The 17,074-nt window shown below is 44.3% G+C and overlaps 1 protein-coding gene across 6 annotated transcripts in view; it reads right to left on the reverse strand.

The window, feature by feature from the left end:
* Positions 1 to 17,074, reverse strand: part of Slc39a11 (solute carrier family 39 member 11) — a 327,639-nt gene that overhangs the window by 228,693 nt on the left and 81,872 nt on the right. For 5 of the 6 annotated variants that reach the window (XM_069993185.1, XM_069993188.1, XM_069993183.1 and 2 more), the window contains one exon: positions 11,945 to 12,103. The exons of the other annotated variant lie outside the window; for it this stretch is intronic. In XM_069993185.1, the coding sequence (XP_069849286.1) occupies positions 11,945 to 12,103 (159 nt within the window). The remainder of the gene's footprint in view (positions 1 to 11,944; positions 12,104 to 17,074) is intronic. 6 annotated transcript variants of the gene reach the window in all.

Below are 17,074 nucleotides of genomic sequence, written 5' to 3' on the forward strand. Positions count from 1 at the left end.
CTGTGAGAATCAAGTCCAAAACTCTTTGAAGATGACAAAACCCAAACTCTCATCAAAATGGCATAGACAATGTCCAACAGGCAATAAAAAAATTAAGACATGCAAAGCCAAAAAATATGATCCACAATCAGGATTTAAAACAAAAGGGCTAAAGGGAAGGGACCTGCCATACTATGATAACAAGAACCATTCTTTGTTTGAGAAGAATTCTCAACAAACTAGCTTATACTAAAACTGTGTGTTTGAGAGAGAGAGAGAGAGAGAGAGAGAGAGAGAGGGAGAGAGAGGTGTGTGTGTGTGTGTGTGTGTGTGTGTGTGTGTGTGTGTGTGTGTGTGTGTGTGTGTGTGTGTGTGTGTGTGTGTGTGTGTGTGTGTGTGTGTGTGTGTGTGTGTGTGTGTGTGTGTGTGTGTGTGTGTGTGTGTGTGTGTGTGTGTGTGTGTTAGCAGATATTACCTAACAGGCTAGGAGCTGACACCAGCTTATTACATAAGTTTAAGTATTGACGGGGGAAAAAAAGAAAACACAATAAATGTGCAGGTCAGATAACAGCACAAAAAAAGAAACTAACAAATTCTATAACTGAAAATTGTATTATCTAAAATGAAATCTAGACAGGTCTGCTTGCACATACCTACAATCTAAGCACATAAGAGGCAGAGGCAAAAAGATCATGAGTTCAAGGCCAGTCTGGGTTACATAGTAAGACCCTAAGTGAAGTAAGCCAGACGCAAAGAAATATAGGTCCCATGGTTTCCCTTGTAATATAATAATTAGTATATGTCTAGGATAATCTTATCAGATGAGCAGAAAAGCTCAAAAGCTACATACATATGACTATACAAGATAATGCTAAATGAAATGAACCCCAAGATATGGGCACAAGAGTTTTTCTTTGTTGTTGTTTTTAATATACTATGTGATTTTCTTTTGTTTCTTTTGTATGTTTGTCCCCCTAGGGTATATCTCCTGTTGTCACTGTATTTGATTTTGGTACACTGCATCTTGTATATACATTTATCTAATTTGGAGAAGGGAAAGGGAATAACAAAATGCTGAAATAAGGACACAGGATGACCCACTACAACAATGAGACTCACAAGACACTAAGTTGGAAATGAACTTTACAACTTCAGGGGAGGGGGAGGTCTAGGAGAGGTGGGGAAGGAAAGGGGTAGTAGGAGAAAATCAAAGCAGGGGGGTAACAATGCTCAACAAGAAATGTATTCATTACCTTACTCATGTAACGTAACCCCTCTGTACGGCATCTTTATAATTAAAAAAATTAAAAATTAAATAATCTCTTCAATTTCCTTAATAATGAACTAGACATTTCAAACAAATGGCTAGTGTACCCAGTGACCAATCAAAAGCTATTTTCAAATAAGAACACCAGAATAAAAGAGGAATAGAGCAAGAGATCTAGCCCAGGAGGCAGAGCATCTGCCCAGTAAGTAGAGCCTTCAGATCAAACCCCAACAGTGACAAAGAGAGATAGAGACAGAGAGAGAGAAATATAAGGAGAATTCCTGTGATTGAAGGAACATTATTAACCCTTCAAACAGGCATGTGTGATTGGAATACCAGAAGACAAGAAGAATGAGAGAGGAAAATAACATTGCTTTCCTAAAATTCAGGCTGTTTTCATTTGGTTGTAAATTTGATACACCAGGAACAAATAACCAGAGGAATATGGCCTCTATACCCATTGCAACAAAGCTTAAGGCAGAATCAAGAGACACCACCAGCATATTAACTGTCTGCCGTAACCATAGCAACACCTTGAGGAAAAACAACAAAATCCAGATTCTCAACAACAAAGCAATCTCCATGCCTAGCACACAATAAAAAATTAGTAGACATGAAAAGAAACAGGAAAATGGCAGAGAGAGAGAGAAAGAGGAAGAGGAAGAAAGGAAGAAGGGAGGGAGGGAGGGAGGGAGAGGAAGGAAGGAAGAGAGAAAGGAAATTAAAAAAGGGGGGAAAAAACAGAATACTGTAATCCCTACAGGAGCCACTCAAAATATAATGCATACAGTTTTAAAGCCTGTAGAGACATTAGAGTGCATTACTGAAAATAATCTGATTAAGCCAAAAGACATCAGGAAACAAGTATAAAACAACACCCTGAGTAGCAACAACTATACAGCAAAAATCCAAAAAGGGTAAGTGGAAACAAAAAACAGTAAGGTGTAGGCAGGCGCCGGTGGCTCATGTAGTCCTAGCTACTCAGGAGGCTGAGATCTGAGGATCGAGGTTCAAAGCCAGCCTGAGCAGGAAAGTCCATGAGACTCTTATCTCCAATAAACTACTACAAAACCAGAAGTGACACTATGTATGGCTCAAGCTGAAAAGTGCCCAAGCCCAGAATTCAAGCCTCATGACCGACCAAAACAAAGAAAACAACAACAACAAAAACAATAAGGTGGTAGGCATGAATCAAATTCTAACAATAAATATGTGAAATGTAAACTGACTAATGTTCTAATTAAAGGACTGAGGTCAGACTAGAGAAATCAGCAAAATGTTGTTTATTCAATGCAAAGACAAATAGATTAAAAGTAAGAGACAGGGAAGAGCCATGGAGACACTTTGAAAGGAAGCTGGAGTTCACATCAGGGCTCAGAGAGACCAAAGATGTGAAGGGACACAGACAAAAGCTGCCATCCAGAGTTCTGCTGAGGAAACCCATGGGAAGTGTCCCAGAGCACTTAATGTCCTGAAGACTGCAGAACAGAAGTTCTCACATTCTTTTTATTAACATTTTTAGAAGGTGTACAAAAGGGTTTCAACAGGTCAGTTTGTGAGTACAACCCATCTGGATCAATGTCACCCCTTCCACTGCTCCACCCCACACCTCTCCCAACTCCATCCCTCACATTCTCTAATGAGGGTGGTACAAATGTTAGTATTTCCACACCCCTGAGCACAGTGTCACTGGGAATGGCTCAGGAAAGAGTAAGTTACAGGAGATACTCCAGTTTGTATCGTTGTCTGGAGGAGAAGACACCCCTGAGAGTTAGCTTGATAGTGGCTTTTCATCCCTCCTCTCTCCTTTCTCTCTCCTGCCCTCCCCCCTAACCTCTCCCATATGCAGACATATTGAGAAGACAGGTAAAGGGCCTTCACACACAACGCAACCAACTGGAACCTGGATACAGCCTGTTCAAGGACCTCAGTCTATGGTATTTTGTTACTGCTGACTCTGACAGCAGGAACCTGCTCAGGTAGCATCTGCCCTGTTGATTTACCTGGATCGGATTTCTGAAGGAAGACAGTGAAGTCTGAAAAGAACCTGGGAGAACCTGGGCTTGTTGGCACTGTTCGGCCATCCTTGACAATGAACCCCAAAGCGGCTGTCTAGAATCCCTGCCTATCAGCTGTTCAGCACCAGCTGCATCCCAGGAGCCAAAGGCTCAGCCCTACCATGTCATAGGCGGAACTGCTCACTGGTCTAGCTGAAGTCCAGGCCCAAGTGCCAGCTTCTCAGAGAGCCACTGCTGTCAACCTGCACACAGACACTCCGGTGCCCTCTGTGGGCACTTCCACCCTATACAACAAGATGCATGGACCATGGGCAGACATCATGGATGCCAGTCATGTGCACAGGGGGATTCATGGCCATTTATGCACATGAGTATGTATACACAAATGAGTGTGCACACCCATGTGAACTATACCAAGGATGTAACTTTAACCCTCTTTAGCCCTCTGCCTGCTAAAAGGACTCAAACCATATCTGGGCATCTTCCAGAGGCCACAGGAAGCAATAGAAGACTCTAAGGGCAGAAAAAAAAAAACCCTGCCTTGGCTGCTATGTGCGCCTGACAGTAATGCCCAAGTCAGCAGGATGCCCATTCTCTCTAAGCATCGCCTGTAAAGGGGCTACAGCTTCAGGTGTCAGGAAACCCCCTCCACTATATCCCTCACACAAGCAGTGAAGCATCCTGTGTGATTCAGGAGAGCCTCAGAGCTCCCCTTGGGCTGTGAAGCCTGGTGAACTAGAAACCTTTCTGCAAACACCCCGTGAAGATGCACAAGCCGCAGCCTCCACCACCACAAGCCCACAGGTTCACTCTGCTCAGAATGGAGCATTAATTAATGCTGTGGAGTTGCCAACATGCCTTGTCCCTTGGGGCAGTCCAGCATAGAAGGGTCTGTAGCCAACCACCGGCTCTCATTCAGAACATACAGTGTTCTGCCAGGAGCCAGCGGCTCATACCTTCAGTCCTAGCTACTCGGGAGACTGAGATCTGTTGACAATTTAAAGCCAACTTGGGCAGGAAAGTCCATGAGACTCTAATTAACCAGCAAAAAGCTGAAGTGGAAGTGTGGTTCAGGTGGGAGAAAGCCAGACTTGACTGAAAAAGACAAGTGAGAGCACTCAGCACAAAAAAAAAAGAAAGAATATACAGTACCTGCCCTGCCAGTCTCCAAAGACCAAAAACATCCACAGAGCAATGACACTTACCCCATCATCGCTCCACCTTAGTACCTACCACACATGTCAGAGAAACTGCCATTCCACAAATTTATGTGGAAGCCCTGGGGAGCACCCCAGGAGAAAGACATGGGAACCAGCCCTGTCATACTGGATTTTGGTCTTCCAACCTCCAGAACAGTGGGGGGAATACGGTGGACTGCTTCAGCCCCACCTGCCAGTGACAGCAGCGACCAACAAACCCAGCTGTGCTGACAGGTTAAGCCAGAGGTTTGAATGCAAAATCACCCCTCTCTGTGTGCTGGGTCTGCCCATCCACTCCATACACACAGCTTGCTGAGGGCGCAACCTCGTCCTTACCAGGCAGATCCTGCTTGTGTGGCAGGGGCAGCCCAGCCAAGCATCAATGAAGAGTCAGGCCAGGGTGCACCTTACAGGATCGGGTAGAATTGAGCATCTCAAACCTCCACAAAACACAAGAGCAAGAGCAAGACACTAAAACTGACATGGAAGACCAATGTCCACCTGCCACGTAACACTCGACGGCCTTATCTAGAGGAATCAGGCTCATCTACAGACTCCAGGGGACAAAGCAAGCAATTCTCCTTTTGTTCTGTATTATGGGAGCTTTGTAATTTCTCTCTTTTCTGTCTGTGTGTCTGTCTGTGTGTCTGTCTGTCTCTCTCATCTCCCTCTTCCTCCCTCTCTCTCTTTCCTGCCTACCTCCTTTCTTCCTTCTTTTTTTTTTTTTGTATAGCCCAGTCTGTCCTCAAACTCACCATTCTCCTGCCTTTGCCTATGAGTGCTGGGATTACAGTCCTCTGTCACTGTACCCAACTTGTTTAGGGTCTTTAACAAATGACACATGTTAAGTTTTAAGAGAACCAACAAAAAAGAAAACAGACATATGGACATATATTTCATTCTCTTTTCCTCTCCTTCCCCTCCCTCTCCCACTCTCTCTTTCTCTCATCCCCCTCCCCCATATTCTATCATCAACAAAAATAATGAATATTAAAGATGGAGAAAATCAAATACATGTGAACAATGCAAACACCTCACCGGGGGAGAAATAAGATGACTCCTTGAAATTGTCACTTCCAAACTGTGGTCTTTATATGGTTCCTTGAAGTAGTTCCAGCCACCAGAGAGTGACGCCAGCAGAAGTTCAGTGCCTATCCAAAGTCCTGTACATCCATTCTTTCAAGTATGCACCAAAACTATCTCCTTAGCCATCGCAACAAGTGCCAACAGAAACCAAACCTGCCTGGGCCCCCGCTATGTTAACGAGGTTGGTGACAAGTTAGTTGGCTGCCTGCTTACCTCCTCTAGGCCCAGAAGCCTCTGTCCCTAGGCAGGACTAAGCACCAGGCAATGGAGGGCACCCATCTCCTCCCCACTGCAGTCTCTTGGGATTTCACTTGGTGTGAAACACCAAGGGAGGGAAGGGAAGGATGGAGGAGCACATATCTCAGAGGAAGAAATCTGCCAAATCCACCAAAAGCAGCAAGTAGCACCAACATAAACAGTGTTTTACCATGTGATTTTTAGAAAACATAATACAAACTTCCATTCCAGATGTGCAAAAATACTCATGTGAAGCAGAGTGTCAGAAAAGGAGAGGGCTGCCAGACGCCGGTGGCTCATGCTTGTAATCCTAGCTACTCAGGAGGCTGAGATCTGAGGATCGAGGTTCAAAGCCAGCCCTGGCAGGAAAGTCCGTGAAACTCTTATCTCCAATAAACCACCAGAAAACTGGAAGTGGCACTGTAGTTCAAGTGGTAAGAGTGCTAGCCTTGAGCTGAAGAGCTGAGAGACAGCGCTCTGGCCCAGTGTTCAAGCCCAAGACTGCCAAAAAGAAAAAAGAAAAGAAAAGGAGAGGGCTATACAAACCACACCAAGATGAGAGGATGCCAGGCAAACATTAGTACTGCACATTAAAAAAAAAAAATTTTTTCTTCAGAACCAGGCACTGGTGGCTCACGCCTGTAATCCTAGCTACTCAAGAGGCTGAGATCTGAGGGTCACAGTTCAAAGTCAGCCTGGGCAGAAAAATCTGTAAGGAAGTCTATGAGATTCTTATCTCCAATTAACTACCAAAAAAACTGAAGTAGAGCTATGGCTCAATCGGTAGAGTACAAGCTGTGAGGAAAAAAAAATCTCAGGGACAGCACCCAGGCTGAGTTCAAGCCACAAGATAAAAAAGTTTTTTCCAGGCCGGGCGCTGGTGGCTCACGCCTGTAATCCTAGCTACTCAGGAGGCTGAGATCTGAGGATCGCGGTTCAAAGCCAGCCCGGGCAAGAAAGACCGTGAGACTCCTATCTCCAATAAACCACCAGAAAACCGGAAGTGGCGCTGTAGCTCAAGTGGTAGAGCGCTCGCCTTGAGCTGAAGAGCTGAGGGACAGCGCCCAGGCCCAGAGTTCAAGCCCCACGACCGACCAAAAAAAAAAAAAAAAGTTTTTTCCGAAGAAGTTTTTGGCGGTACTGAGGTTTGAACTCTAGACCTCATGCTTGCTAGGCAGGCACTCTTCCACTTGAGCCAAACCCTCAGCTTCTTTTTGCTTTAGTTTTATTTCATATAGAAAGACTCCCATAATTTTTTCCCAAGACATCAGGCCACAATCCTCCTACTTACGCCTTCCACTATAGCTGGAATGACAAGTACAGGCTTCCACTTCCGGTGTATTAGTGGAGATAGGGATCTCATCATCTTTGTTCACTGAAGCTGCCCTCAAACCACAAACCTTCCCATCTCTGCCTCCCAAATAGCTGGACTTACAGGAATATGCTAACACTTGCTGCCGTAAAACTATCTTAAATGCAGAAGTATCACACAAAAGAACCCACAGACCCATTCCAACTGGGAACAAATATAAATATGTGCTCATGGCACTTGTGAAGGCCAAGGAGATAGTTTTGGTGTAGACTTCACCCAATGGATACACAGGACTTTGAATAGGCACGGAACTTCTGTTGGTGTCACTCTCTGGTGGCTGGAAATGCTTCATGCTCAATGTAATCAGCAGGGCTCCTGTCATCAGAAAGTGCATTCAAAGCCTACTTGACAAAAAAAAAAAAAAAAAGGCAAGTGTTTAATCTTCAACATTAAAGGATATAACATCATCAGTTTACTGTCTCTCTCTTGCTCGCTGGCTCTTGCTCTCACTCTCACTATCTTTGTAGTACTAAGGACTGAACTCAGCTCCAAGCACTACTATACTGCTTAAGCCATGCTCTCAGTTCTTTTTTTTTTTGTCGGTCGTGGGGCTTGAACTCTGGGCCTGGGCGCTGTCCTTCAGCTCTTCAGCTCAAGGCGAGCGCTCTACCACTTGAGCTACAGCGCCACTTCCGCTCTCAGTTCTTTTCTTAGTTTGTTTTTCAGATAAGAGCCTATTTGCCCAGGATGGCCTCAAACCAAGATCCTCCTACCTCTACCTCCTGAATAGCTGAGATGATAAGCATGTGCCACTACACCTGTCTAAAACTAGTTTTCTTTAACTTAAAATAATGATGATGATAATAATAATAATAATAATAATAATAAAGAAAAGGAGAAAGGATTAGACTGGACTGGAAAAATATACCCATTGAAGTGATGAGTCTAGAAAAAATATTTCACTCAATTGATGATGGCAGTTAATGTGTGGTCTGGGAAGATGAGGGGGAAATGGAAGATAATTTCATGTAAAAATTTTTTTTAGTATTCTATATGGTTGCAAACAATGACACGAGCCTAGAATCACAACCCAGTAGAAATATCACCACTTAAAATCCTAAGTGATGGCCCCCTACCTATAGCCACTCCTGAACTTCACACAGATAAACTATAAAGATCACAGGCACCCAAAAAGCCCCCGTTTTATGCTCATTCCATGACCCCAGGGCTAAGAATGGTCCCTCATCAGACCTATTCCCAGGCTTAGCTGCACCTCCTAACCCATGTCCCAGCTTTCCTCCTTCATTAAGATAACATTTAGCAAAGCTGCTATGAAGCCAGCTCTGTTCACTTCCCATTAACTGTTACTGCATGAGCCTTCTCTCCTTTATTCCCAGACAAATAAACAGAAATAAAAATCCAATTTGGGGAGCGACTTGATATATCTGAAGTTAACAAAACCACCTGGGCTTTGACCTGACAGGTCATGATGAGTAAAACCCTTTTCATGAGCAATATTTTGCTTCAACTCCAACAGGGAGACAAATAAATCTGTAAAGCTGACTGAACAGAAATGCAGCTAAAGAACACAGGCATATATTAACTATTTCCTTCCTGCCAACCCCAGAGTCTTCCTGCCTTACAGTTCCTGAATCTATAACTAAGATCAGCAGCTCTGAGGTCCAGCACTGGACCTATGGATGAATGGTGACAGTTCAAGTTGGGTCCATGATATAGATGCTTTAAACCACATTTCTCATGTGCTTGTTCCTTCAGGTGAAATAATACAGAGACTCACTTCCTTTCGCCCTGTTGTCCAGGAAACAAAAAGGTATGCTCACCAGATACTGGTGGCTCACACCTGTAATCCTAGCTACTCAGGAAGCTAAGATCAGAGGATCGCAGTTCAAAGCCAGCCTGTGCAGAAAAGTCCAAGAGATTCTCATCTCCAATTAACAACCAAAAAAAACAAAACACACACACAAAAGAAATGGAAACGGAGCTGTGCTCAAGGGGTAGAATGCCAGCCTTAAGGGAAAAGGCTAAGGCTAAGGGAGAACACACTGGCCCTCAGTTCAAGCCCCAGTATTGACACAAGAAAGTTCTTAAAAACTGGAAGTAAATAAATAAAATAAATAAAAACTAGAAGAAGGGAATGCTGGGACTTTTCTGCAGACAGGCCTCCCTTTATCCATGAGCCGGTCCTAAAGGACAAAAGCCCCCTAGACACAGCTTTAGACACTGACTCCATACCCACCCACCTCACCCTGCTCTGGGGCTATCCGCTGTCCGGTGATCTTTGTATAAGGTGAATGAATTGGGGGGTTGGATGGATCTCAGGTTGAATTTGCCCACACAACTTCCCACAGCCTCACAAGCTGCTGGTTTGTAAATTCCCAGAGCAGCAAACATTTCAAAAGTGAATTCTCAATCAATGCTGGAATCAACCACATGGACTCCAGATCAAAGCCCATTAACTTAGACCTCTCTAAATCAAAGCATCTTAAAGATCCAAGCTGCCGCTCTTTCCACATTGGTAACCAAATTAATAGTGACACCAAGGTAAACCTTTAGTTGGCATCAGAGTGAAGGTCAATAGACTTTTTTCCAAGAGCAACTCTTCTGACAACACTTGTATTCAGGGAATGTAACAATTATATATAAAGCCCATCTATTTGGAAGGCCTTCTGAGATAATTTCACTCTCTCATATTAATGGTGAGAATTAATTTCTTTCCCAATGTCCTAGAACAGATGTTCACTGACTTTTCTGACAATCAACAGGGATCTGAGCACTAATGGCTGTGACGGCTCTTTCTGAGCCCATGCCCCAACCCTGATCTTGATTATCTACTTAGGGCCCACCACTGGGAGCTTCTCCATATATTAAAACAAATATGAATCAAAAGGTTAAAAAGAAAAACCACTGAGCAGTACAAATTGGCTGCTAACTATTTACACGGCTCAGAGAAAGCCCCTCTATTCAGCAGCTGTGCAAATACACCTGACACAGGTCTGACACCTGCCCCCAGTCCCAAGAGTAAGGCCACATCACGACTGCAAAGTGCCCTCACCAAGAATGGCTCAGGTACTCAGGCAGGCCAGGCCTTGGTGAGGAGACAGAATGGGACTTAGCAGGAGGCTAGACAGAGGGGCTAAGCCAGACTTCTATCCACTATTGTGGGGCTCAAGCCTTCTGATGACAAGGTCTTTATGCCAGGGCAAGTAGATATTCTCCAGAAGCTGATTTATCTACAGCTTGGTGGACTGGGGCTGAGAATGTGGCTTAGTGGTAGAGTACTTGCCTAGCATGCATGAAGCCCTAGGTTTGATTCCTTAGTACCACATATACAGAGAAGGCCAGAAGTGGTGCTGTGGCTCAAGTGGTAGAGTGCTAGCCTTGAGCAAAAGAAGCTTAGGGACAGGGTCCAGGACTGGCAAAAAACAAACAAAAACAAAAAACAAAACAGGATAAGGTAGCTCACTATGAGAATCTCAGAAGTCGCACCGCATAGCTACATTCAACAACAAGGACCTGAATGTCCTGAGAGCAGAATATTCAAGGCCATTCAAGCTTTCAATGGGGTGGGGAGGAGGAGATAAAAGACAGATGGTGTTTCCTCAGGCCAGCATTACAACTGTCCATCCAACCTTCACATCCAACTACCAGGGCCAAAGGATAGTGCTTCACCTCTATGAGCAACTCATTTCTCATTCACCTCACTGTCCAAAAACTAAGATCTTAGGAATTCTTCTTTCTCTTCCCCTAGCCAGGAATTTAATACAAGAAAGAAAAAAGGAGGTGGGCATGGCCTATATTCTCAGCACTTGAAAGACAGGACTAGTGAGGGATACATAGGGAAATTATCCTATCTAACAAAGTAAGAAAGAAGAAAGAGAAGAGGGAGGCAGTAGGGAGAATCCTTCCTACTTCCCTGGGATTGAGTGAGGAAATGGTTTTTTACCTCAAGCTCCCCCATGTAACTCTTCCTGTACCTGTTCACTTTCTGGGTGATCAAGCACCAGCTCCAGGACTTACTGGGGAGAAGTACCTGGGGAAACTGTACATGCTGGCCCCACAGTGCCACTGGCATCACCCCTTCTCCTCTGCCAACAGTAGCAGTGTACTCTGTTAATGAGCTTTAGCCATGGCCTGTGGCTGCCACACATGGCCTGGCCTTGGCTTGCTCTGCTCAGCCATTACAACCTTCAGGCTGCAGTGCAGTTTGTCCCAGGCTTCTCTAGGAGCAATTACATGCTCATCCACTCCCAACTTGTTGGCCTAATTTTGGAAAAACAAAATGCCTAAAATCTCTAGCTTACCTCCAATGTTGGTACCTTTTTAATCTTTTTTCCCCACTTTATAGCCCCTCAGTGGGAAATTGGAGCGGAGAGATGGAACAAGTACACAGCAGATGTGAGATCAAACCCTGAGCCCTTGCTGCCAGGCCTTTCCATCCTCACCCTCCCATGGGCCTATTTATGGTCACATGCTGCCCTATACAGGCAGGTGTGTGGTTATCTCTCTGATGATATCACAGGCTCACCAAGGGCCAGGGCCAGGATCAAGACCTGCCTCTCCTTTTCCCCCACTCTAGCTCTGCCCTCATAGACATCTAACCGGGGCCACCCAGCACAACATCTGGGTTTGTAATGGTATCTGACATTCAAATTCTGAACTTACTGAAATGTAAGTAAGGGGATGACAAATCATAGTACCAAGATCCCTTTCATGCCTCATTACCTGTGTAGACTCTACTGGCTAATGCAGCATGAAGGCATGTCTCAAGCTTGAATAGAAATTAATATTGCACAGGGCTAGATAACTAGAAGACAGCAATACTCACCAGGTGAGGCATCAGGAGGTCCACTGAGTATACGAAAGCAGCACCGAGGGTAAAGCCAATAGCCACGGGGAAGAAGGCAAAGGCACCGAAGTTCCCTGAGGATGTGGCCATTTCCACTGCTGGGGCCAGCAAAGACCAATAGGAAGCTGCCAACATGACCTGCAAAAGGCACAGCCAGCAACAGACCATTAAATCAGCCTGAGGTCTTCCCTCTGGGGGCCTCAGCTGCTCTCTGTGGTTCAAAGGGCACTCTGTAGTTACACAGGTGTTTAATCTCAGGCATAGAAACTATCCCAACCAAACAGGTGACCCCAGAATTAATATTTCTCCTGGAACTACAGTGGTAAAAACCCAATTCAGGACAGAATAGAGTTGACCTGGGATGAGGGAATCCAGTTTGCCATCATCTAGCCTCTGGTCCAATGTTTCTCAACTTGCAGAAATTTTGCACCCAAGGCAATATCTGGAGACTTTTTCCAATTGTCATAATAAGGGCACAGTAGTAGGAGCATCTGGTGAGTAGGGGTAACGTGCTGGTATTCTATGCACAGCACAGAAACAAAGAATTGCCTAGCCCCCGGTGTCGATAACGGCATTGAGAAATCCTGTTCTAACTGAATGCTTCCAAAACAAATTGCTCATCACTTCATGAGCTCCACTACATTATAACATCACTCTAATTAGTACAGAGTACCTCCTTCTGTTGAGCTGAAATCTCTGTTCTTTTGCTTTTTAGCTATATTAGGTCTTTGTCTGATCTCCGTTGCTTCAAAGAAGGTGCCTTTCCTCTGTGATATGTGACATTCTTGAAAACATTTGGAGACCACCAGTAGGCCAGTGTCAAATCAGTCTCATACATTTTCTGTTGCCTACAAAGAGAGAGGGCCAGCCGCTGGTGGCTCACACCTGTCATCCTAGCTACTCAGGAGGCTGAGAGCTGAGGATCATGGTTCAAAGCCAGCCCGGGCAGAAAAGACCGTGAGACTCCTACCTCCAATAAACCACCAGAAAACAGGAAGTGGCGCTGTGGCTCAAGTAGTAGAACACTCGCCTTGAGCTGAAGAGGCCAGGGACAGCGCCCAGGCCCAGAGTTCCAGCCTCACAACCGACAAAAAAAAAAAAAGGCAGAGAGGAACTAGTACCCATCACATACCATTTCCAGGAAGACTGACATTTGATCACTGTCTTACCATCACAACCCCCGGAGGCATTATCTTCTACTGCTATATGAAAATAAGGACAATGAATTTCAGTTGGGGGCTGGTGGCTCAGGCCTCTGATCCTAGCTACTCAGGAGGCTGGGACCTGGGCATCCTGGTTCAAAGCCAGCCCAGGCAGGATAGGCCATGAGACTCATATCTCCACCAAAAATCTGGAAGTGGAGATGTGGTTCATGCACACACAGAAGAAAGAAAATCTTGAATAGTAACGCAGCTGCTCCTTTTCATGGGCAGTAAGTGGCAGATCCAGGGAACTGACTAAGCAAGACTACAATCAACTCAATGAGGGGAGAAATGAAGGAGAAGGGAAAAGCTGCTCTCAGATCTCACCAAGGTCAAACTGATCAGAGGTGATGAGGTCTCCAATGGTGGCTAGATTTAAACAGTCAACCACAACTGTTTGCTCTTGTCTATGCTATGACATCCTCATGGCTACAGTACACCCACCTTTTGACGAAACTACATGACAGTCCTCACCAACACATAAAATGTTGAATGTGTTTCTAAAAATTACTTAATTATGCCTTGCTTTTAGAAAAAGAAAACACACCTGAATCATCCTTCTCCAAAATAATATTCTGGCGACAGATGCAGAATGACAGATACAGAAGCCAAGAACAAACACATGCATAAATCCATAAATGCCACCATCCACACAGAACTTCCTGCTCTGGCCAAATTCTCCTTGGCAAAAGTCTTAATACTGCCCACAGAAAACTGCATCTGTCCCAAGACTCCGGGACCAAATGAAAGTACCTCATGTAAACCAGATGGGTGCTGCAGTTAAGCCAGGCCATACACACACACACACAAAAAAAAAAAAAATCAAAGGTAAGCCAAGAGCTCCCTGACCCCTACTACACCTCATCCAGCATCACCCACCCCTTTTCCAGAAGTGGCTATACTAGCTTACAGTCCAACAGCCCTTGGTAGCTCTCCATCAAAAATCACCTGCACAGTGACCCAGAGATGAAGAGGTCCTTGTTCCTCCTTGAAAGACTGACCCATCTGTAACCTTTCTCCCTGCATGTTTCAGGGCCTCTGCTACATCTCAACTTGAACAATTCTGTAGCTGAAGAACCCAGATAATCACAGCATCCTTTAGACCCTCCCACACTCATCCCATGATGAGGGGATAGGGCACTCTCACATATACCTTTTGAACTCCTCCAGCCTCTGCACTCATAAATGAAATGAAATTAGGTATACCAGAGAGATACCTATGTGCACCTTCAGATCTATGGTAGTGCTATTCACAGAGCAAAGACGGGGGCCAACCTAAACACCCACCAAAGGATGAAAGGATAAGGAAAATGTACTAAGTATCTATAATGGAATATTATTTGACCTTAAAAGGCATGAAACCTTTAATTTTTTTGGTACCAGTCCTGGAGCTTTAACTAAGGGTCTAGGCACTGTCCCTGAACTTTTGGGCTTTTGTTTTGTTTTTTTGCTAGTTAATTGGCATTAAGAGTCTCACAGACTTTCCTTTCTAGACTGTGTTCAAACTGTGATCCTCAGATCTCAGCCTCCTGAGTAGCTACAGGCATGAGCCACTGGCACCCAGCTAAAAGTCATGAAATCTTAGTTGCAACAACATGGGTGGAACATGGATGGAACTAGAGGACATCACAAATATGACAGGATCCAAAGTAATCTGAAAACCTTTCCCTTAGAAGTAGAAAACAGAACTCTGATCAGTCAATGGATACAAAGTTACAATTAAACAGGAGGAATAAGTAAAAGGATGGGCACAGCTGACAACTATGTAACTAGTTACAAGGACTCTTCAATGCACTACAACAAGGAAATGAGTGTTTAAAGTGATACTCTGATTAAGATTGTTGTATGATATATACACTCTGTACTTACGGACTGCAATTATTACTTTATGCATACAATTACTATGCATCCATTTTTAAAATAAATGTAAAAAAGTCTACAATGAATCAATATCAATAACAATGGCACCAAATTGGTCCCATGGGTGTTCTCTTAACATTGTGATATGAACTACTCCAAGAAAATCCAGAAGTAGAAAGTTTTGACAAGTAATAAATAGTGGTAATGAACCTGCTAAACATTTGCCTCTGGAAGATAAATCACACCTCACAAATTTACATCTATTAATAGCCCCTAAGTACCTTAGCAATAGGTAGGCAAACAGTAATTAAGGAACTCACTGTTCATTCCCATTCTAGTGGAGCTGATGCTGGGGATTTCAAAACAGAAGAGATTACATGGTGAACTTTTCGTCTAAGAATCAACTTATCTAGGACTCAGAAGTCTTCACTGGAACGATCATGATTTTCACAAGATGTTCACATTAGGGAAAGCCAGACAAAACATACACAGAAACTCCCTGAACTATTTGTGAAGCTTTTCTGAAAACCTAAAATACATTCTAAATAAAGAGCCTATTAGCCAGATGCTGGTGGCTCATAATCCTAACTACCCAGGAGACTGAGATCTGAGGATTGTGGTTCAAAGCCAGTCCAGGCAGTAAAGTCCATGCAACCCTTAACTCCAGTTACCCAGCAAAAAGCTGGAAGTGGAGCTATGATGCAAGAGGTAGAGGGGGAAAAAAAAAGGAAGGAAGGAGAGGGAGGGAAGGGGAGGGAGATAAGGAGGGAAGGAAGAAAAAAATGGAAAGAACATATTAAAAACTAAAGATAATAAGCACAGTCTCAGAGGTTCAGAGAAGATTGAGGGAGGTCATCTCCACTGAGGGGTCAAAAGGCAGACAGAGCAAAGGAATGAAGCCATGGCACCCATGGTTTGCTCTGTAGGGTCAGGAAAATAGTGGGCCTGCAGCCTCCTTTTTATAGCTCAAGGACATCCAGATGGAAATGACCACCCTCGGACAGTAAATCCAGTCCTGAATCCAAACCCATTCCTAACCCCAAAGCTACACATCATTTCTTGGATGTTTAAAATTCTTTGAAGTCTTTTTTTTAAGCAGATAAATAGATTTAATTAATACTTATCAAGACACTCTAGAATAGTGGAGGAAAGAGAGCATACTCCTTAAACAATATTGGGGCAACTGGATTACCAGCTGAATAAAAATCAAAACTAGATTTATTCAAAACTTTATTCATATAATGCAAACAAACAATATAAAAGGCTTGGGAGGCTTTATCTGAAGCTCCTTAAAAATCACAATTCACAATGTCACCTACTCAGTACATCTAATCAGAGAATCACTTCCTTCTAAGCTTTTGAAATGTTTATTAATGCCAACGTGAAATACATAATCCAATAGGGAACCTTACCAAAGTTTAAGCTGTGCTCTCCTGCACTCCTGCTAGAGGAACCCTATGCCCACAAAATCAAAATGCAGGGACAAGAATCCATGGGGACAGAGGACACAGCAGCCATAATGTTTTGGAAGGCAATCACTGACAGACACCCTGGGAAGGTGACACACGGGCCCAGGCATGAGACTGAGAAGCAAAGTGGCTCAGTCCCCAGAATAGCCTTTGAAATGAGGGTGCAAATAGGCCCACAAAGGGGACCAGGGACCGCCTAGGGGACCAGCCTAGAACAGATGCAAACTGACCCTACATTCCACCAGTACCTGAAACAGCCAAGCGGCTGTTCCACCCAACAGTCAGCAACACCCACCCACCCCTGCCCAGCCAAAGGTGTCATGAAACAGGGGGAAAGGCAACTGGCTATACACTGGAAAGGGGACACTGGCACCCTCCCACACCCTCACCCCAATTCCACAATGGAAATCCAATGGGATAAAGGATCCTGGTCACAAAAGAGCTTTCTTCAGAAATGTCTCTGCCTAGTACCCTAACACCCACCTGGAATGTGTATTTCTCTTGAGGGCTCCTAAGTTTCAGCCTTAATGCCAGAGGCTGAAAGGGACTCAAGAAAATACTTCAAATCAGCAGATAGT

This window comes from Dipodomys merriami, unplaced genomic scaffold (assembly GCF_024711535.1).
Source record: "Dipodomys merriami isolate MVZ:Mamm:240054 unplaced genomic scaffold, mDipMer1.0.p SCAF_42, whole genome shotgun sequence".
NCBI lineage: Eukaryota > Metazoa > Chordata > Mammalia > Rodentia > Heteromyidae > Dipodomys > Dipodomys merriami.